This window comes from Tursiops truncatus, chromosome 12 (assembly GCF_011762595.2).
Source record: "Tursiops truncatus isolate mTurTru1 chromosome 12, mTurTru1.mat.Y, whole genome shotgun sequence".
NCBI lineage: Eukaryota > Metazoa > Chordata > Mammalia > Artiodactyla > Delphinidae > Tursiops > Tursiops truncatus.
In genome coordinates this window covers 63,430,528-63,453,742 of record NC_047045.1, presented here as the reverse complement: position 1 = coordinate 63,453,742, position 23,215 = coordinate 63,430,528, and the positions used below count along the sequence as shown (strand labels likewise).

Below are 23,215 nucleotides of genomic sequence, written 5' to 3'. Positions count from 1 at the left end.
GTAAATCAGCTATATGTATACATATGTCCCTTCCCTCTTGAGCCTTCCTCCCACCCCACCCCCATCCCACCCCTCCAGGTCACCACAGAGCACCAAGTTGAGCTCCCTGTGCCGTACAGCAGCTTCCCACTAGCTATCTATTTTACACACGGTAATGTGTTTATGTTGAATAATATAATAAACACTTGTTAACGCCCATCCCAAAACAGGAAAAAAGAAAGTTGAAAAATGTGACTCCATTAAAATTATGAACTTCCTTTAATAAAAACTCACCTTAACAAATGCAAAAAAACAACTGAGAAAAAACCTTTTTATCTGTTTTTGTCTATTTTACAAATGCATCTCTACTTCAAGATCATAAACTTATCTTTTTTATTTAATGTTTTAAAGTTTTTAAGTCTGACCAATCTGGAGTTTATTTTTCTTTATGGCTTGAGGAAAGAATCTAGTCTCACATTCCTATGTAAGTAACTTTTTTTTTTTTCCATTTCTCTCTCACATCTTTCTATCTTTTCCCACATGTTTTCCAATTGATATACTACACTCCCTTTATCATATTTCAGTGGTTGATATATGTGCAGATCCCTTTCTGTTCTTTTTATTCTATTCTATTGGCCAATTGTAATAATTCTGCACTGCCATTATTTATTTAACTTTAAAATAAGTCTTGGTGTCAGATACTGCAATAATTTTACCTATACCTTTCTTCATCAGAAGTGCCTTGACTTTCTTGATCCTTTATACACGCACACACACACACACACACACACACACATATGTATATTAAGTTCTTTGAAACATTCTATTGGGGTTTTATTTTAAATTTTACTGAAATGATAGATCAGTTTCAGAAGAATTGACACTGACTAAAGATATGTGAGACCCTTACAGAAAAAAACTATAAAATTTTATTAAATTTATTTTAAAAATTGAAATTAATGAAGAGTTATACCATGTTTATGGATAACAAGATTTAACATTATAAGGTTTATACATTATATTGTAAATATTCAAGGAATTCATGACTGGTAAGGCATCTTATACACAATTTCTGCGTTGTTAGTAAGCATTAGACATTCACAAATGACTTGAGTTCCATCTGGAAATTCTAATAATTGTCTTCATGTGACAAGAAAGGAATTGTGAAGCTATCATTACAAACAAGAAACAACTTTCCATTTTAGCACATGACCCTCTTGTTTCTGTTTTTAGTTTACCCTTTTTAAAAAGAGTTTTAAGATACTTTGATTTTTAAAAATATGCAATAGTCAAAAACATATAGGACGAGAAATACATAGGCATTATGGCTTTAGGGTTTTCTGTTATGGTAGATTTCCTTCATGTCAAAAATGTACTTGTTGTGAATATGAACATTAGTCTTTCCAATTACATTTGTAGTCATGTGAAGGAATTCCAGCAGTGCCTAAGGCAGAAGAGCCAAAGGGCCATAGAGGCTAATGAGACAATTTCTGTGGAATCTCCCTACTTAAGCGGCATGCCACATCTGACACACTCTCCAAGGGTCCTATCTGGGACTAGCCTGAACAAATTATATGTATATTTAGCTCCCCTCAATTCTTAAATTGGTCCTTGAACATCCTCTCCAACTGTCCATTATTGTAGACTTATCCACAGTCCTCCACTGGAGCTAGAAATTCCCTTTGCTCCACATCCTACTTCAGAGATGTCATTCACTCATCTGTATACTCCATCATCTTCCTCCATTGGGGAAATTAGCAGATTTTTCTTGTGTTCTAATTCCCATATTCTTGGCCCACCTTTGCCGTTGCTGGCCTTAGTTGCACTGCATATCTCCTGTTTTTTGCCTGGGGCTTCTCTGACACAAGGATATGGAGCACCAGTGGGGACTCCCTTGTCACTCTCATGTGTGACCCAGAATTGTGGAAGCCTTTAATGGCCCATGAGCAGACTGCACCAATGTGGGGGTGAAAGGTACTGTAAACAATGGCTAAATGCTTCTGCATTTCATCCCTTGGGTGAACACAGCAAAGACGTATTCCATACACTCATGAGAAAGAACAAGAGAAATCAAGTTCCAGTTGTCCATAGCAGCGATCAACTTGATAAAGCACCTTTTCATTAACTGTTCCTCCTGCTTTGTTTCACTCTCCCCCAGGCCCTCACTCTCTAGGATCATTTTCCAAATAAATACTGCACCAAGAGAAAGCAGGCTAAGACAAGAAGACATACCTCATTTTCTCAAGGTCTCTCCTCGGTGGCTCCAGGACAAGTTCCTAATCTGTGTAAATGACCAATATTAATAGCAGAAGCCTAAAACTCCCGTCCATGGTACCCTTCAAGAGATTATTGGCTCTCTCATTTTAGCACCTAGACAATAACACAGTAAGTGCTGTGTTTTACTTGATTTTGTTCCCCAGAAACTCTAACTGTTCTGATACATAGGAGGCACTCAAGAAATGCTTGATGAATGAATGAATGAAAATGATGCTCTGTGTTTTTGTTTTGCTTTTTTAAGATATCTGTGGTAGGACTCTATGGCTAGGCCAGAATAGGATTAAGTCAGTGCCAATCATCAGAAAGTCTTTTAGGACAAAGTATAGCAGGGCTTCCAAATCCCATAGTGCAAGTGTCACATACCTGCTCCTCCATATGAGGTCAGTCCTGTCTAACAGGTCCAAAGAATCCCTGCCCTGAGCTAAGGGTGTCAGGGATGGGTATATGATTAGGGGTTCCAATAAGAAGACTGGGCTTGTAAACTTTTGTTGGGGACTCAGAATTCAAATAAGCGTACTGGTTTCCAGGGCTTTCCCTAAGAGAAAAATGAAACAAAATTTAAATCATGTTTCTTCCAACAATCTTTCTTTATTTCTAATAAGCAATCAGATACTTCCCTAGTATGTTATTTAGAGAGACTGAGAACTTGTCATAGTACCTTCTAAAGCTAGTGGATTCTGTACTTCAATGTCATTTCTAAAATTCATAACACTGTCGAGGTACCAGATCCAGCATCTGAAAAGTCCCATGGTATGCCTTATACTACTAATTCTCAACTTGCCAGGGAGTGGAGGCAATCGGAAAGGATGTTTCCTGCCTTAATAGTGAGGGTAGATGTAAGAAATTTTTAAAAGCCATACCAGGATTACATTTTTACAAGGCAAACTATAAAAGAATAAAGCTGAACAAACATTTTTAGCTGGTAAAACTATATACAGAGGACAGGGTGAGAAAATATTTTATTTCAAAAGCATAATACTGCATGATTTTAAAAGGTTGGCAAAACACTGTTATTTAATCTTCACAATGGCGTATGTCATGACTATTATTATTTTCATTGTGCAGATGACAAAATGAAAGTTCATAAATGGTAAGAAACTTGTGTAAGTATGCACATCTGGGAAGCAGCAAATCCTATCCGTGAAATTTGATGGGTTGTGAAGTCTTTTTTGTGTAATATCTACCTCTGGTCTTCATACCATAAGGAGAGAACTGTCATCAATGGGGAAGTGGCATCTCTATGTTTACTATCTAAGAGTTTTCAAAAAAAATAGTTTACGTCTCTCCAAGAACTCATCTTGGAAGATGAGTATGGTATTTGGAAGCTTTGGCCAGAAGACAGCTTATTAAAGAAACCTACACAATATTGTTTGTTGGTTTGTATTCTTTGCTGACGTTTGTTTTCATTCCCTTTGTTATTGATGACCTTCTCAAACAAGGATGGGAAGGACAACACAAACATTGAGAGAAACTATGCCCTTTTTATTCTAGTCCTGTCTTTATAAAGGTTTTCAATCCCTGGCTGCCTATGCCCTTTAGATTTTAGTTTTTAGTTTCTACAGCTGCTTATTGAATAAAACTCTTAAGCTGAATTGGTTATAGGCTCTTGTTTGGCCCATGTCTTTCCTGCCACACATTTTTCAGCAGTATTTTTATGTTGGGTATCTGTTCTTGGCATTACTTTCCCAAAGGCATTATTTTCCATTTAATATAATTACTTCAAATAATAAATCTAATGGAAGAAAAAGAGCTATTACGCCTTGCTTTATTTTCACAGGAGACAAAACTTTGATAAAGAGAAAGGACCATTCCAGCAAGTATACTTGCAAATTTTACGCATAATTGTATTTGATTTTTTTGACACAAATAAATCACATATAAAAGCTTTTCCCAGAGAAAAATAATTTTGACTCTGGAAAGAATTTTAAGATAAGCTTATAAATTCACATCAACAAATAAAAATTGGCTTTTTCTAGCAATGAATTTCTAGTTGTCTTGTATTCTTATCGAACTAAATGCCTTTTGCATTATGAGCAATTATTGGGACATTGGCGTTGTCCCCCAGTATAAAGTAGAAAGCTTTTTTTCCTCTTTGTCATTGGAAAAAATTAAGGACTTGTTTGGGAACCCCGTTCAGCAGCGCTAGAAGATCTATACTATTAATTTTTTTAATTCTATTTTTTATCAGGGTTTCAGTCTGATAGTGTGCTCTGTTTGCCATGTGACCTCTACGGCAGTTTTGCAGGCATCCCAGTACTCAGAAGTCCCATCCCAGAAGAAGTCCTCAGTGTTTTCATTCTCACAGCTTATCTCAGGCAATTTGACTGGTTCAACACATGGCAGGATGTATGAATGGAGAACAGAGCGCCATAGAAACAGTACATTTGTTCATCCTCTGACTCTGGAAAACAGCCACAAATGGGCTCTGTATTAAAATATTAGAATCAATGTTAAAATTTTCATAAATTTATAAAGTAAACATATATGTGGAGATCATACAAACAACTCTTTAAAATGCACTTACGGGTGGGATTAAGTTTATGTATTATGAGCTAAGGACACTTACACAGTGTGTTCCATGCCCTCCCCTTCCTTTTCCCCCTCGTTACAAAGTTGTTGTTTTTTCCTAAAAGTCTACCCATATTTATTATACTTGCCGTAATAAAAAGGAGAGAAAACAAAGTGCTAAAGTATCTAATTGAAGCGCTCACTTCTGTGAACATAGTCCAATATTCTGCTATTTCCTAATATCAAGTGTTATAAAATACACAATCAAAATTACTAAGACAAAATGAGGGTTTGGAAAATTATCGTTTCTTTCATCAATATCTTAAATAATGTTATGTTCTGAATATTAATCTCCACTATCACTTTATGTTGTAAAAAATAACATATCCCAAATGTATAGGACTTTTTTAATATCAGTTCTTGATAGTTGAGAATATCATTTCAATGGTTAAGCAGGAGACTCAAACTAGTCTGCAACTGAAATATAGAATGATTAAATATCTACAAATTTTGAGTAATAATTTGTTTCTAGCCTGCTTCCTCTCTTCAGACCTCATGCCCCAAAATAGAAGAAAAACAGGACTTGAGGCTTGAATTGTCTGGATAATTGCTTTAATTTTATTGTATATTATAATATTATATAAAGATGAAGGTGAAAATTCTGCCAGTATTGTAAATGGTGACAATTTGCCTTTATAAACTTTACACTCAGACTGTTGATGTTATGCAAACAAAATAAAACATGCCTATAAATAGAAAAACACAATGGCCTAATGAGAAAGGAGGGCATATTATATTTCCATTTATTTTTAGAAATGGGGAAGCAGAGTTCACCTGGTCTGTAGCGCAGATTCTATATAAAATCAATCAGCCGTGGAAATGTTGATTTTTAAAAACTGTCATTTTGACTTTTCAAGATTCAGTAGAAGACTCCTTAATTATCATTTTTTCAAAATAATGTGTGTAAATATATATTTGATAGGCATCAATGTAAATTTCAAATGTAACTCTACTTATGAACAGGTGTGTAATACGTTTTCCTTTGTCCCTATTAACATCTGAAAAATAACTTATTCCTTTCTATTTAGGACTCAAAGTTTTCATATAAATATTTTAATGTACTTAACTTTATGCAATTATACATGTAAGTCTTGGAATGCACATGCATAGGTATTTATAATAAAAAGCAGTGTAATAAATTGACGACAGGAATGTTAACATCTCTTTAATTTTCTGCTGCTCTATACTCAGTTTCTTACATTCTAATCTCTTTGTGGTATATATTTATTTATATACTTTATGTATTAACCTGAATTTACTGAATACAAAATGACAGTAATACATATGCTACACAAGATATCTGTCTCTAAAAGAAATATTTATCTCTAAAATAAAACTAAATTCCTTAAGCATTTTAGCAAAGAATAAGCAATATGTGTTACATTTAACTACCTAATTGAATATACCAAGGAGATGATAAAATAGCTTCCAAAAGAAAAAGCAGAATTTAATATTCTGTGCTATTTTATATTAAGATATCAAATTGTGTACAGTGGCTTTAACTCTAGAATCATAAAAGAAGTCAATTAATAACAATAAAATACTAATAAGAAATCATCTACTTAGTGCTTGTTAAAGTATTAGTATTAATGGAGCCACAAATCCAAAATGTCAGGACACATGCCAAGAATCTGTGTATAAGTATGCAAATTTTAATATAACTCATCAGTTTAAGTGATGGATCACCAGTGATATTTAAATCAACCTAAATGTTCCAATCTTGAGGAAAAATGTTTTCAATTTATTGGCTTTCTTTAGAAGGAAAACTCAGTAGAGGTTTTGGCATTGCGCAGATGTTTCCAGAAAGGAAACAAAAAGTGTACTGAAGTATGCTCACTGATTGAGCAAAATCCTATAAATGAAACCCAGAAGTTCATATCTCCTTTGACTTTTGTCAGTCTTTAAATAATTATAATGAGTCTGTAAGTTCTAGCCAGCCTTGATGCTTACGCATCTTTAAAATCAAACTTCTACTTCTGCCAGTGTATTAACTTGCCTATATATTCACATAATTAGCACCTCATCATTTTATGCTGTTCGGGGACTTCCTCTCATCTTCCAATCTCACATCCAACATTGAGAAAAGCAGTCACTATCGCCTCATAAAATTCTGCTGCCCTTCAACTTCTGCTATTTTTCTTGTATGAAAATCAGATGTTAAAAAGATGAGGAGAAATACGGGACAGATCACGAGAGTTTGAGATATTATGTAAAATATGGGGAAACGCAGAAAACTAAAACACGTTAGTCAGTCGGCCCAGATCCATCCCCTTGCGCCCTCCTGGCACCTAGGGTTTTCAATTGGGCGTCTTCGTCTGCGGGGGCTGGGAGTTCAGCATCCTCACTACACTCCATCACTTGGGATGCTCTGCCACGAGAAGAGATAATTCCTGCATGGCTGCGATCTATGTTGACATTTAATTTAAAAACTAGATGTCATTTTTTTTTTTTTTTGATAACGGCTTCTTTGATCAACCTAACAGTCTGGATGACCTGGCCGCCATTGCTATTGTTGTGAAGTGAATGTTTTACTCAGCAGATAAAGAAACTACTTTTTGAGAAGTTCCTCCGTGGTCAACTAGTTTTTAGGCTTTTGCTCCAGTTGCACATGACGGAGCATCTTTAGAGATATCTGGGTTTCCCTTTTATCTCTTTTGTTTTGGAAGGGGGATTGGGTTAAAAGGTGAATCCCACAGGGCAGCCTCCTGCTGTTCGGTCTTGGCCAAAGTTTCTGCCGGTCAAGTTTGAGGCTTGAGCCAGAGAAGCCCGCGGACGCTGCGGATTGACCGGTTCCTCACAGTAGCCGCCTGGCAGGTCAGCCAGCGTGACATTCGTCGCTGGACTCTTACGAGGGGTTGGGGAGGGGTCGCTCCTGAGCCCAAATCGCCGCGGCCTCGGGTAGAGCGGCAGCTTCTGGAGAGGAACTCGGTGGCTGGAACTGCGGAGCGGTGGGCGTCGGGCACCGAGCTGCACGCCCCAGGCATCGGGTAAGACACGGTCCCCGGCGATCTGGAGATGGGAAGGGGTCAGGAGGAGCCCCGCAGCCTCTGGAGCGCGCGGTCCCCGGGAGCCGGGGTTGCGTCCTGTGTGGGGATGCAGAGCTGAGGCTGTGCGCCCGGGGCACGTATCTCCGTATCGGGTCCGCGCGCCGACCCGCTACTTTTCAAGTGCTATGCAAAGGCTGAGAAACTCACAGGCTCTTTCCGGAGCCAGGACGGCAGGGCTGGAAGCAGCCCGCGGGCCTTGGGACGCACCTGTTGCCAGGGGACCAACCCCCTCCGCCGCCGCCGCCCACCCCGGCCGCCAGGGCGCGGCGTGTGGCCCGAGAGAGCGCGGCCCCGTCGCCCTCTCCGCTCCGGGCCCGCCTGAGCCCTCTGAAGGAGCCCTCGGCCAGGGCCAAGGGCACGGCGCGTCTCTGGCTGAGGCCACTCTGGGCTGCCGCAGGCTCGGCCCAACGCTGGCTCCCTTCCACTCCCCTCCTCGCACCCGCCGGCGGTGGTGGATGGAGAGACGGCCCATGGAAGGAAATCCGTCTGCTTGCCCTCGTGGGCTCGGAGCCTGCTCCGTTTCGGGCTCGGGGGCTTATCCCGAGGGGCCGAGCCCAAGGGTGGAGGAGTCGAGTGGAAGTGAACTCTCAGGGTCCACAATGACTCCGCGAGGCAAGCGTGTGGGAGCAGCGCCAGCGCTGCCTGGTGGACATCTCTGTCTTTTGGGCCCTGGCGAGTATCAACCCATTTTTTGGCGAGCAAAGTTGTGGCTCCTTCACTCACTCTCTCTCTTTTCCGAGGGAAACAAGCCTCCTAGGAGAGTCTGGGACTCCTGGAAGGCCTCGCTAAAAGTGCTTGCCTTGCTGGGGCCCTGGACCTTGCACCATTCCACACTCACACAAAGCGGCCCTTGGGGAAAGCAGAGGGCGATCAGGGAGAGAGGACGCATCCCTAACTGCGACCAAGGGCCCCCGGCCAAGACATGGCAGATCTGCCACTCCAAGCACCGCCGCGTTACTGCAGCCAAAAGCCCCTTCGGGATGGAGAGGGTCTGGTCGGTGCAAGCGAGGCCCTGTCGCCGCTTCCCCGCCCAGCGCAGCCCCCCTCGGAGCTGGCCGCGGTCGCCTATGTGCCTGTCTCCGTGGAAAGGCGGTGCGGAGGCAGAGAAGCTTCTGGATCCGACTCCCAGAACCCCGGCCCCAGTCCCTTCAGCCCAAGTGAGTTATTCAGTTTGTATTGGGAGGACTTCCACTTCTCCCCACCCCTTTTCCCCCTGCAATTTTACCTTCTCTATTGATTGGCGGGGCGGGGGGAGGGGAGATTTAACCCTTTATTTCATATTGTCCCCTGAGAAAATAGGGATTTTTTTTAAAGGTAAAATACCTTTCAGCGGCAAGATTTTTTCTACTCCTTCATTTGCAACCCTTCTGCTCAAACTAGACTTTGCTACTTCCCGAAATCAAAACTGAGCAGCAGCATTCTCATTTGGGGCATGGGAAGGACAGACGTCGATGCCCAAGGGTCAGGAAGGTGGATCTGGAGGACGACGGGAGCCAGGCCTGTGCATTGGCCCAAAGGCGGGGAAGTCGCTTTGGCTCCTGTCGAGCACTCTCTGCCCCACACCTTGATCAGCAGGAAAGCCGCTGAAGCCTGTGGTCCGGACCACGCCTCTTCCCCAGCTTCCTTCCATCGCCTGGGGCGGTGTCCGAATGTATGCAGATGTTCTGGAAGCCTTTTGCTCAAAAGCAGCTCGGGGGATGTCATTATCTGAGTTCAAATGGGCGAGTCCAGTGAATTACGAACAATTCCTTTTGCTTGGATATTAGGAGTGCGTTTGGACATCAATCTTTTCACATCCAATCGAATCTCTTGGATTCTCCGTTTTAAGAAACTTTCCTTCTATGGAGGTGTAGGCGACAGGAGGATAAAAGGCTTGTGTCCAATCTTCAGGGGCACTAAGGTCCTGGCCTTGACAAGCGGTGTTGGCCATTTCCTTTATTTTTTTCTTTACAGAGGAGCAAAAGTCGGTGTAGAAAAAGCATCCGTTCCAACACTGCGTCTCCCCACCCGACTTGTACTGCCAGTGCTGCTTTCGCGGCGTGACCGTCTACGAGACACAGCCTCGCGGAGCGCGCAAACTCCGGCCCTGGGCGTGCGTCCCACTTCTGTTGACCGCTCGATTTGTGTCAATGGAAAGTGAGGCCTCTTTTACCTAACGAGTCCTGGAGGCTTGCAGTGACTCTGCCGCGCTGTGTGAGGCCCCAACTGCTCGAGGTTCCGGGATTGTTTCGGGTTCGCACTTTCCACCCAGACACTCAGCCATAACCTAGCACTTGTCTCTGGTTCCTCTGAGCCCGGAGCTTGGCGGTGCCCACGTTTTTCTAGAGGCCGCCGCCGGGGCAGTTTCCCTTCCGGGAATTTCTGCCTTGTCGCCCCTCACGCTGCTTAGCTAGTTCCGACTGACAAAAGCACAGCAAGACGGAAGAAAGATCGACACCGAGCTCCGCACGCGAACCGAAGGCTACAAACTCCAGGCCTCCTCTTTATCCCCAGAATGGACTGTGCGTGGGAGCGCAGGGCCCACGCGCGCACGCATAAGGGGCTCTTCAGATCCTTATGGTGCCGAATCACACACACACACACACACACACACACACACACACACACACACACACACACACACGTGGTGTATTTTTTGACGCTGAGCTCCCGCTCTCCCCGGACCGCTGATGTGGGGCGGCCCCAGCCGGATGAAGCCACCCGCCCCGGCCGCGTGGCGCTGAGCTGCAGATGCTCTCTCCGCGCGCACGCACAGCAGTCAGAGGCCCTCCAGCCGAGCCGCAGGCAGGGGCCGCCCCTCCATCTTCAGCTAGCGCCGGGGTCCAGGGGCTGCGGGGTAGGCAGGGCAGGAGCAATCTCCCCTGGAGTTCTTGGGAACCTTTCCAATCCTTAACTCCCTCCCGCCTCCTCGGCTGCTTTTCCTCTCCTCCATTTCTCAAGTGGCTCTTATTGTAAACGCCACGGTTGGTTTGTTTCTTCAGTTCCAGGTCTAAGAAGTTACAGAATCTGACAAAATTGAAATTCTTTCAGTAATCTATTTTTCAAAACGAAAGAGAAGATATAAAAAGCAAGAAACCCATCTCCACAACAGTGTCAGGGGGCATACCCGTCACCAGATATGGACATCCCATTCAAACCACACCGGAGGGCCCAATAAACAAAATGAACACAATGTCAATGTTTAGGGAGAGAAGCCTAATGAAATAAACTTCAGGCAGTGCGTGCACATCGACAGGCATTCTCTTGCCCCTCCCGCCCCGACCTCCAGCACATTGAACCTGCCCTTCATCTGCATCTCTGTCCTTGAAACCATTCCACTGAGACTTCTTTTGCCTACATTTTCCAAAAACTTGGGAGTAGCTGTGAAAGGGAGGAGAGAATGTTTCAATTCCTCTTTCCATCCCCAGAGAATCTCCTCCTGGCCCCCTTTCCTTCCCTTCCTTCGGTTCCTTTAGGTGTGACTTGGTTAGGGAAATCAGGAAGGGGAGTGGAGGAAAGGAAAGTTTTTTAAAAAAAATCCAGAAGGCGCGAGCTGGAGCAGTGAGTGTGTCAATCAGAGGGTTTTGTGCCTGGGGGCTCCTAGCGCTTCTGAGCAGAGGTGTCCCTGGGCGGCCCCACAATGAATATGAATAGGAATCCTTGCTAAATGGGACAGCAAAGCGCACCGCCCTGAATGACTGCACGTCATCCTAACCAGCCCAGGATAGATAGGAGGGCTCCTTTTGTCTCTTTTCTCCGCCGCAGCTCTATAAAAGCCCCTCTTTTTCAGCGTGAGTTGAGTTCAAGCACACACCAACTACTGTCCAGGAAACAGCCAAACCAGAGAGAGGGGAGTGGGGAGGGAGAAAGGCGGGGAAAGGCAGTGCCTCAGCTTTTCTTCTTATTTCTTGCTGCTGAGACGTGGGTTACTGGGCTGCAGCTTTTTTTTTTTTTTAATTCAAGGTTTTCTTTCATTTCCTTCCTAAAGTCTCACCACAGTAGGGCCGCATCCCCTGTAATAAAATGAATTCTGATTCGAGCTCTGTCTCCAGCAGAGCTTCATCTCCGGACATGGATGAGATGTATCTGAGGGACCACCACCACCGCCATCACCACCACCAGGAGAGCCGTCTCAACTCGGTCTCGTCCACGCAGGGCGACATGGTGCAGAAGATGCCCGGGGAAAGCCTTTCGCGGGCCAGCGCCAAAGCCGCGGGCGAGAGCAGCAAGTACAAAATCAAGAAGCAGTTGTCGGAGCAGGACCTACAGCAGTTGCGGCTGAAGATCAACGGACGCGAGCGCAAGCGGATGCACGACCTGAACCTCGCCATGGACGGGCTACGCGAAGTCATGCCCTACGCTCACGGGCCCTCGGTGCGCAAGCTCTCCAAGATCGCCACTCTCCTGCTGGCCAGAAACTACATCCTCATGCTCACCAGCTCCCTGGAGGAGATGAAGAGGTTGGTTGGTGAGATCTACGGGGGCCACCACTCGGCCTTCCACTGCGGGACTGTGGGCCACTCGGCCGGCCACCCAGCGCACGCCGCCAACGCCGTGCACCCGGTGCACCCCATCTTGGGAGGCGCGCTCTCGTCCGGCACCGCCTCGTCCCCGCTGTCCGCCGCCTCGCTGCCCGCCATCGGCACCATCCGGCCTCCCCACTCGCTGCTCAAGGCGCCCTCCACCCCGCCCGCGCTGCAGCTGGGCAGCGGCTTCCAGCACTGGGCCGGGCTGCCCTGCCCCTGCGCCATCTGCCAGATGCCGCCGCCGCACCTGTCCGCTCTCTCCACCGCCAACATGGCCCGGCTGTCGGCCGAGTCCAAGGACTTGCTCAAGTGAGCAGCGGGCCGGCCCGGCTGCGGAGGATGAGCGGAGAGCGGCGGGAGGGCTCGAGGTGCCGGGCCGGGAGGGCAAAGGGAGGCTGGGCGCTCGGCCGGAGGGCGGGAGGGAGGGCGGGGGGCTCCCGAGGCCTCCCACACCGTCTGAGAGATCTCAGACCCTACTTGACCGCCGGAGGGAAAGGACTAAAACCAAACTGCAATTTCTAGGTGGTAGCGAAGGGGGGCTCGAACCAGACGTCGTGTGTCTTGCATGCATGCTTCTTTTCTCCATGCCGCGCCGGTATTTCTCACTGCCATACGCTCTTGTCAAAACGGCATTTGTTGTATAAAGACGGGATCGGTGTAGCTGAACGCCGCGAAGGGCCTTTAGAGTCGCTGTCCATGTCTCTGGCTCTGTGTTCTCACCTTGGAAAAGGCAACCATCCCTTTTGAATTTCAACTCCGGTCCAGGGCATGGCAGCTCTTCTGTGGGTTTTCTTTAAGACGCAGTGTAGGTCGAAAGAATGCATGCACGCTTCTAAATGAATCTCGTCTAAACATGTTGTGCAGGCCGTGATGCCATTTTCCTTGTAACAAGGATTTATGAGGGAATTCTCCGAAGTACTCCGTATATCTGTCTGTGGTTGTAAGAAGTGAAAAAGGGGGCAGAGTGCAAAGACCCAAACTCACGCACAGGCGCTTCTCCCCCACCCCACCCCCTTCAAACTCCATTCCCAACCTTCCTGGGCTGTTTTAGGGGCTGGCGACTGCAAGAGCTCGGGCTCCCCCTGCGACCTTGCCCCAGCCCCCCTTGCTCAGTTATTCTGCATGCGGGGTCGGCTCTCTCCATCATCAGCTTTGAAAAGTTACTGTGGTTTGGGGAGGGGTGCCGTTTTTATTTTCCTGAACATTTGCTTGAACTATTTTGTTAGGGCTTCGAAGACAAGACCTGTCTTTATTTTTTATATATTCTTGATAACTATGATATATTTATTAATAACCAGTGTTTCTGGATGAGAATTTCAAATAAAAAAGAACCTTTAAATCCTGGCTTTGCTTTTGCCTAAAATTTTTGAAGATGGGGGTAGTGGGTAAGGAACATGTGGACCCAGTAAGGTATATCTGGGAGTTGGGGGGAGATTTGGGTGGGTGGGCAGATTCGAAGAGTTTTCTCTGATCATTTGCAGGTAATGAGGTCAGACACGTTGGTGTTAATTATTACAACGAAATATCCTTCAAATGAGGGCTTGTCCATGTCACTAGTCTTGTGATATTTGAGCTCCTGTTTCTCTGCAGTAATCAGAACCTCGTAAGCTCAACAGTTGAGATTTTTTTAAAAAGTGATCTAGAAACCCAAAGTGACAGGAAATGAGAGGAGAGTGGTGACTGCGCTGGCTGTGTTGGCAACAGACGAGAACAAAACAGTAAGTTAACTTCTTTTCACTTTAGATTGACCGTCTGGCTTTTAAAAAAAATCAAGCAAGTGAAAATCCAGTATATGTTTTAAAAATCAAGGAAAAGTGATCCTAAAAAGAATCAAATGCCCAGCCCCCCACCAGCCCCTTGGCAGCAGGCTCCTCAGAGATAGGAAAGGCCTCTCTGCTTTGTAAGGTGAGCTCGGAGTGATGCCAACGACCGCCCAGGTCTCAGCATCTCCAGATTTATAGTGGGAATTCTCTCTTTCCTCCCTTAGAAGATCCCATTAGTTGAATGCAAGCTATCTGGAAGTGTTATTGAGGGGAGGGATAAAGAGAGAAAAGTCTTCTACATAAATAATGGCTAAAACGGGGGTTATTTCAAACGATTACTTTTCTCTCTTCCCACCGTATAACATATAGTTTGTATAAGCAAAAGTAATCCAACAAGAAGGTTTTGTTTACTTGTTTATAGAGGACAAGAAATCAAGCTCTGGTGATAACTCGACCAACACATGACTCTATTTCCCATTAAGGATAATGGAAACCCGATTGAAATGTACCACCCCAGAATCTGCCTCTAGCTTAGATGTAACATCACCTCCCTGTTGGCCGCGGCCTAAGCTCCTCTTCAAGAGGGGGAGGCCAGGCAATAGATCTGTCTCTCTCTAGGATCCAGGGTAGACAGTACATCTAGGAAGCATCTACCGCTTCCTAGGTCCCCCACTGCACCTCTCTGGGAGGGCACCTCTGTGGGTTCTGGGTCTGTTTAACTCATTCTCCTCCATCTCTTTTTGCCCCCAGCTCCCGCACTGCCAGGGAGATAGAGCTAAGTGAGGGTCTACAGTGGAGGGTGCTTGTTTCCTCTGGTTTTAGGCAGATAAATGGGGGAATAATCGTCTATTTCCCAAGGGTGATTCATTTCTCTGGGTGAGGAAAGAGCTGTTGAGGATTTATTTGAAACCAACACAAGGCAGCCCTCCAGCCTTTCCCTGTGAGTTTATTATTTAGGAAAGAGAGGAGAGGGAGAAGTTTAATCAATCATGAAAAGGACTTTCCCCTGAGTCACTGGCTTCTTTTGAGTCCTGTTTTCAAAGGCCTGGTCCTGGGGAAAGACAAGAGGCCTGGCCACTGGCTTAGTGGTGGGCTTCATCCCTTCTCTAGGGCTGTGGCTTAAATTGGGCACTGAAGAGAAATAAGGCCATGCTCCTTGTACCCGAGGAGTGGTGGCTGTGCTGCTGGGGCACGCAGGAATCCCTTGAGTTACCTCCAGTGGTCAGTAAAAAGAGCTGTGTGAGATGTAGAGAACAAACGTATGGACACCAAGGGGGGGAAAGTGGCGGGGGGGGGGGGGGATGAATTGGGAGATTGGGATTGACATATATACACTAATATGTATAAAATGGATAACTAATAAGAACCTGCTGTGTAAAAAAAAATAAAATAAAATTCCAAATAAATAAATAAAGAGCTGTGTGGTTCACGCTCTCGGAGAACTGTGCTAAAAACAGCCTCGGGCCCAGGTAACTCTATAATGAATTCTCCAACCCAAGTGGAAAACAGACACTGTTTCCAGCATTGACGAGGCCCCCTAGACTAACTGGTCTCTTTTCTGGGTCACAAAAATTCCTTTGACCTAGAGACCAGAGAAAGGATTCCTTTAAGAACAGTACAGGAGCCCAAGGAGAAGGGCGATTCGGGAGTCAGGTGGTCTGGAGTTCTAGATTTATTGGGGAAGGAACAATCCCCACTTGCTTCCACTGGGAAGGGCCTTGCCCAGGAGCAGGCTGGTCTGCTTGGAGATGCGGCTTTGCAGGCGACTCTTACAGGCATTTTCTGTTAAATTCTCGATTTCCCGATGCCAGAAACAAATGTACATGGCCGCGGAAGCGAGAGTGGATTCTTGGCCGGATTTTCTTTTCACTGCCAATTTTTCACCTTCTCGAAAGTTCTTCAGTTTAAAGCAGTTTTTAATTCAATCTAGAAACACGACAACGATCCCCTCATTCCACAGTAAACGTTGCTTTACATTTAAAAAGACGGCGAAAGCCTCGTGGGCAAAGGTATCTTGAGAAACCTAGACTAGAAACCTCACGAAGCCCTTTAAGCCAGTGACCCATCTTTAAGGTGGGGAGAAAGTCACGCTTAGAGAAGGAAAGCCGGCAGTAGTTGTCAGGGTCTGCTAAACCTTTGTCCCTAAAGACCCTCTCCCCCCTCCCCGGGGCTCCAGGGCCTTGGGTTTATATCCCCGAAAAAGGGCGGGGAGAGGCGACCGGAGTTGGTCCACGAAGTCCAAGGTTCCCTAACTCCTACAGGAGGAGGCCTTGTGTCCTCTCAAACTTTTTCAAGCTGCTGGGTCAATCATCGCCTCCACTGGTACCCTCAGCAGAAACTGCAACAGCCCCTTCCCTCAGGGAGGACAATGGATTCTCTGAGCATCTCGCTCAGCTAACAAGATTTAACTGCTCTTTTCTTATCCCTTCTAGAGACTTCGAGCCCCTCTCTTCCCGTGCCGCCGCCCGCGTTGAAGGTGGGCTCCCAAGCCTGGGCGCCCAGACGACTAAGCTCTCGGCCCTCCCCGCCGATGCTCCCCCCGCGGCTCTGCCGCCCATGGGGGCCTGGCCAGACCTTGGGGGCCGGGGCTCCGCGGAGCCTCCGCGATCCAGGAACCTCGTCCCCCGGGACTGGCCGGTCCAGGTTCCTCAGGCTCAGGAAGCGAAGCAAGAAGCGGAGCCGCCCCAGAAGGGCGAGGGCAGCGTCTTTGGAAGAAATAGGCCAGAGGAGGGCCGTGGTGAGCTGGATGAACCTGCATCTTCCGCCCGCCTCTAGGCAAACTTGCGGGAGAACGAGGGGCCCCTGCCTCCCTCCCCCTTCAAAGTCTCTGAGCCTCGCACGTACCCGTTTCCGTCCTAAGCAGCCGGGAGGAGGCAAACTCCAGAAGGTTCGGGTCTGCAGTATTGTTTTAGTTGCGTCTGTTTTCAGTGAAACCTTCCCCTGGGACCCCGGTCGGGGGGCTGCGAGGGGGCCGGAGAAGGTGGGTTGAGGGAACCAAGAGGGGAAGATCAGGAGAGCCGCTGGGCTAGGGATCGCCGGGGTCCTGGGAGCCCCGGGACCGGATCTCTCCCGACTCCCCCCACCCGTTTCGGCCCCCGCCCACTGGGTGCGCAGCCCCTCTCTCCGTCCTCTGCACCCAGCGGCGGGGAGCAGGGAGCCAGGCGCGCGTCTGGGTTCCGTGTCGCAGAAACTGGCTCTGCACCTCGCCTCTGGCTCTGGAGTCTAACTCGGAGCAAGTCGGAGCGGAGACTGCACCTCCGCGCGGAGCTAGGGGCCCTGGGGTCGGGGCTGCGTCCCATGGGAAACATCGGTCTCCGCGACTCGACCCCCGACTCCTCTCCGTCCCCTCCGCAGGCCCAGCGAAGCCGGGGCGCAGACGACAAAAGACGCGCGGGAGAGGGACATCGCAGAGCAAGGCCCAACCCAGACTGCGCCGACACTTGCAAAGAGCCTCGAAATACCTAAGCGTTTAAGGAAAGTGGGTGGAAGAGAAAACAAGAGTAACAAATCCAAACTTGGGCCGAGCGTGCGGGCGCTCTTTCATCTCTGTTCCCCGCGCCCCTATGCTGGGATGCCCGCCGACATTCGGTCAGCTTTGCTAAGGAGATACGGTCCGGGTCAGCCAGGGCGGCCCGGGCTGCTGTGCCTTCGTCAACCGCGTTTCCTCGCTGGGGACCTCACGGAGGACCCGGTCGGCTCGCTCCCCGAGGCCCACCCTGGCCTCAAGCCCTGGCGCGGAGACCCTGTTTCTAAGCCAACCCTGGCCCTGTCCCCGGCTCCGGCACCAAAGTGAGGATAGTATCCCTGCAGCCGGCACTCGGGAGAGGAAGTTCAGCACGCCCCGGGAATTCGACACGTCCCAGGGGAGGCGGGGATCGGGATCCGCTGGGGCTGGGGTCCCAGGGAACTGAGAGGGAGGGGTGCGCAGATCTGGGCCCTCAACGCGGGGGCCTGGGTGTTGCGCCGTGTCCTGGGGTTCGGGTGAAAGCAGAGTGGTTGGGTGTCTCCATCCTGAGGAGGGCAGGGAAGGGACAGCGCCGAAGGGTCTGGGAAGCAACTTGGGATAACAGCCCTCAAAAGTTTGGGGATTCTGTCTGGCCAGGACTTGACCAGCGCCGGTCTTTCCCGCCAGCCTGCGACCGGCACCTCCGAGAGTGCGGGAGGCTGGGCCTGATTCTGGGGGCGCCACAGTTTACGTATAAGATGCAGCCTGTCAATCTTTAATCCCCTTTGGGCCTGAAAAACTCCAGAAGCCGGGTTCCGAGAGCCCCACCCCCGACCCCCGCGTGCTGCTGAGCTGAGGTGCCGAGAACACGTTTCTGCCACAGGCAGGATCCTTAACACCTCGGAAGGAAACAGGTTGGAGCAAGCACATTTTATGAAGACTCTCTTCTCCTGGTTATTCAACTGCTCCTCCCTCCCTTCCACTCCCGGGAAAGGGCAAAGGAAATTCACAGCATCCTTTGAACCCACAAGTAGACAGACAGCTCTCTACTGCACCCCCAGCAACGTGAGCCTCAACATTACTTCCTTTGGTATTTCTCTTAATTTCCCTCCTTTTAAGCAATCAACACTTTCTTTCTTTCTTTTTTTAACATCTTTATTGGAGTATAATTGGCTTACAATGTTGTGTTAGTTTCTGCTGTAGAACAAAGTGAATCACCTATATGTATACATATATCCCCATATCTCCTCCCTCTTGCGTCTCCCTCCCTCCCACCCTCCCACCCTCCCTATCCCACCCCTCTAGGTGGTCACAGAGCACCAAGCTGAGCTCCCTGTGCTATGCAGCTGCTTCCCACTAGCTATCTATTTTACATTTGGTAGTGTATATATGTCCATGCCACTCTCTCACTTTGTCCCAGCTTACCCTTCCCCCTCCCCATGTCCTCAAGTCCATTCTCTACGTCTGTGTCTTTATTCCTTTCCTGCCCCGAGGTTCATGAGAACCTTTTTTTTTTTTACATTCCATATACATGTGTTAGCATACGGTATTTGCTTTTCTCTTTCTGACTTACTTCACTCTGTATGACAGACTCTAGGTCCATCCACCTCACTACAAATAACTCAATTTTGTTTCTTTTTATGGCTGAGTAATATTCCATTGTATATATGTGCCACATCTTTACCCATTCATCTGTCGATGGACACTTAGGTTGCTTCCATGTCCTGGCTATTGTAAATAGAGCTGCAATGAGCATTGTGGTACATGACTCTGTTTGAATTATGGTTTTCTCAGGGTATATGCCCAGGAGTGGGATTGCTGGGTCATATGGTAGTTCTATAAGGAATGTCCATACTGTTCTCCATAGTGGCTGTATCAATTTACATTCCCAGCAACAGTGCAAGAGGGCTCCCTTTTCTCCACACTCTCTCTAGCATTTATTGTTTGTAGATTTTTTGATGATGGCCATTCTCACCAGTGTGAGGTAATACCTCACTGTAGTTTTGATTTGCATTTCTCTAATGATTAGTGATGTTGAGCATTCTTTCATGTGTTTGTTGGCAATCTATATATGTTCTTTGGAGAAATGTCTTTTTAGGTCTTCTGCCCATTTTGGGATTGGGTTTTTTGTTTTTTTGATATTCAGCTGCATGAGCTAAGGAATCAACACTCTCTGAGTGCTTTCGTGTGCCAGGCACTGGAGAAAAATGAACAAAGCAGCAAGAGAAGTAGGACATTCAAACGCATAAGAAATGGCCCGTGCCCTCAGGGTCCTCAGACCCTAGTGGGAAAACACAAGGCATCTAAGTCCTAAGGTAAAACCTCCAGTGGCTGCACAAAACACAGGTGCTGCAAGCCTGCCTTCCAGAGGCTTTTTCAGATACTGGAAAACTCACTGCTCATTCCCTCTACCAGACAGAGGACAGGAGCAGATGCCTTTGATTAACATGGAAATAAAAAGAAGCCATGGTGACAGTACTTTGTTTCATCGCTGTTGTTTTGAGATTTATTGACACTGAGATAAACTTCAGTCTGGGGTATCTCCGTAATTCATGTCCCCATCAGTTATTACCAAATGAGCAAATCGTTTTTTCTTTTAACTGGTTTTTAAAAGAAAAAAATAAAAGAGGGGGGAGGTTGGGAGAAATCTTTTTTTAATGGGATTAGAGTCATTACCCTCCTTGTCTCTGTGGGTCCCTGAGCTACAGAAACTTGCCTCTTGACTCCTGAGTTCACCAGGCTATGTTCTAGACATAAAACAATCCTGTAATTTCCTTCAAGAACAAAAGTTTTCAAAGAAATGACCTGCACGTTATCCCCCTCAATAAAGCAGAATTGACTTAATGGTCTGTTAATTACTCCATCCCGGCAGGGGGAGGGAAGCTTCCAAAAGGATTGCTACAAACCCTCTGTTGATTGGTCTGTCCCCAAATGTACAGCTGGGACTGGGCCATTGAAAACCCAGACAAAACAAAATCCCTGATAAATAATCCTACCTAGAACACAAAGATTCAGCATACAATTGTTCAATCTTTGCTGGATCCTGAGAAGCCCGGAGCGAGCTCCTTTGGGGCTTCCGGTAATCTTTACATTTGAGGCCAAGTGTTCTTGGACAAAAGTTAAAAGGAAGACCGTGGTTGACTCTTCCGTCCTCTCATCCTCCTGTGTCAAATTTCTTTCACTTTTATTTGAGACTCTGACTATACTTCTTTTATCCAATCTTCTTTTGTAGGAATTACAGTTTGTTTCATCATTTAATACATTTTTGGTTTGGTCATCTTTTCCAATTTTTGTCTATTAATGATTTAAACTGAGGAAGACAAATTTGATTGTTCTAGTAAAAAAGGACAAAGTAGAGAATCAAAATATAAGAGATAGATTTGGGTATTATTCTCTGCGACTTTTTCACATCTGTAAGGTGACAACCGCATCATGCAATTAAATATATTTCTAAAATAAAAACGTTTAAAAAATCCTACTTAAGCCCAAGCAACATTGAGTATTCATCCAGTTAATTTTGTGTCAGAGACAGTTAAGCAGAAAAATTCAATTTTTAAAAATATTTCTTTAAGGAAGAAAATATCCATGTTCTACACTCATTGAGAAAATGTTGGTTTTAATTTGGTGTATATTTGACTTTGTGGATCCACTGAAATGAAACACTGCAGAAAGATGAAGTGTGGCATCTAGAGAGATGGGTCATGAAAATGATCAAAATGTGGATATGATCTGTTTTGAAAATTAGTTCTTTGTCTGAACTAGGCAATAACGGAGAGAGTCTGTCAAACCACCCAGTCTCCCGCATCTACCATCACTTTTTTTTTTTTTTTTTTGTGGTACACGGGCCTCTCACTGTTGTGGCCTCTCCCATTGCGGAGCACAGGCTCCGGACGCGCAGGCTCAGCGGCCATGGCTCACGGGCCCAGCTGCTCTGCGGCATGTGGGATCTTCCCGGACCGGGGCACGAACCTCTCAACCACTGCGCCACCAGGGAAGCCCTACCATCACTTTTTAAGGAAGTGATCCTTAAGAGTCGTGTGTTGATGGAAACCAACCTCTGTCTTCCTTGCCACAGTTGACTGGTCCCTGCATGGTGCATGAGCTAATCATTATAATCATGAGAGAGGCTAGCTCAAAGGTGATTGGCATTAAATTGCGCCCATAATTGCGTTTCATATAGAATGGTGGCAAACACATACTTTTCTCTCCTTTGGAAAAGTGAAAAACATCTAGTGAATCAAAAAGAAACCCATCATTTAACCTCAGCTTGGCCCCCAAGGCTGAACTTTTGTTTTGATTTTGGGTACTGTTGACTGCTCATCCCAGTTATGTGAGAAACAGGATCTAGACACAGAGTGAGACAGTGTGACCTGTGTAGCTCAGATAATGTTGTTCCTTTCAATAAAATCCATACAAAAGGCCATCTTTGCCTGTCTTGTCATGATGTCCTCACAATCCTGACTTTCCCACAGTCCTATATAGCTAATAGACAAACATGAAAAACAAGAAGCCATTCCTCTTGCTAAGTAGTCCATGGGGAATGCTAAAAGTAGAGAAGACAATTTGTTTCCAGTTTTTACTAGATTTATATTATGAATAGATTAGACTCCAAGATTGAGTAAAGTACTTTTAGAAATGATACTGACTGACCATGCACTGCAGAGATGGGTTAGGTCCTCTTTTTCCCCTTTGCAGAAATTAATGTGCTCAGGTATCAATGGCCCTCCCCAAAGGGCATTTTGATTTGGAACGTTTTTTCATTTTTTACCCTTAGGTAGTTGATTTCCTAGCACTTCCGTCACTTGTGGAGTGTTGTTTGCCAGACTCTTGAGACACTGGATCTCTTCAGAGCCACAGAGTACCTTGACTTACGATCAGTAACTTTTCATCATTTTTGATCTGGGCAAATTTTTAAATAGAAAATCCTGAGAAACATGCAGTGTAATTTTCAGAGTATGCATTAGATCTCAGTAAAAAAAAAAAATTACAAAGGAGTTGTAACTTGAGGGGAAACACTAACAGTAAAAACTTTTTGGAATATATTTAAAATGGAGAGAATTAATCTTTTTTTTTTCTTTTTTTTTTTTGGAAACAACAGTTTTATTTAAACCCAGCCAAACATGGTACTTGGCCTTGAGTGGCTAGAGAAGAGGACAGAAGAGACAGGTAGGGGACTGCTACTTTTCTAAATGTGCTCTTACTATGCAGACCCTATACCTCATCTAAGTGGACAGTGGGCTGCGAGAGGCTTCACTTATACTTCTGTACTTGACCACAATCCATTCTTTTCTTTTTCTGTAATTTGCAACCTTTGTGATTTTATGTGAAGCTTCATCATCTAAAATATATTACAGTTATGGTATAAAAGAATGTTCTAGAGTTTGTTGAAACTAGAATTAGGTTCATTGAAAAATTCGATGTTTCTCTGCACTTTAAACTTGAAAGAAAGAGATGGGAGATAGAATCTGCGGAGCAGGGATGAAATGGATTTATTAAGTAAGTAAGGCAAGAAACATGGTGGCCACTTTTTTAAAAGGCAAACCATTTCTGTTGGTGACATGGTGTCAAAAGTTACTGTTATTAGTTTGTCCCTCACATATATATGCTTTAGGTGAACATGCTGCTTAGAAA

At 46.0% G+C, this 23,215-nt stretch overlaps 1 protein-coding gene and 1 pseudogene across 1 annotated transcript; one reads left to right on the top strand and one right to left on the bottom strand.

Moving 5' to 3' along the window:
• Positions 1-8,760, bottom strand: part of LOC109552799 (heterogeneous nuclear ribonucleoprotein A1-like) — an 83,149-nt pseudogene extending 74,389 nt beyond the window's left edge.
• Positions 8,761-11,736: 2,976 nt separating this feature from the next.
• OLIG3 (oligodendrocyte transcription factor 3) lies at positions 11,737-12,689 on the top strand. The gene has a single exon (XM_004321417.4). It carries the CDS (start codon positions 11,874-11,876, stop codon positions 12,687-12,689), a length of 816 nt encoding a protein of 271 aa, XP_004321465.2. The 5' UTR covers positions 11,737-11,873.
• Positions 12,690-23,215: the final 10,526 nt, after the last annotated feature.

Coding starts and splice junctions, on each gene's coding strand:
- OLIG3 (XM_004321417.4), top strand. CDS start 11,874: ATGAATTCTGATTCGAGCTCTGTCTCCAGCAGAGCTTCATCTCCGGAC.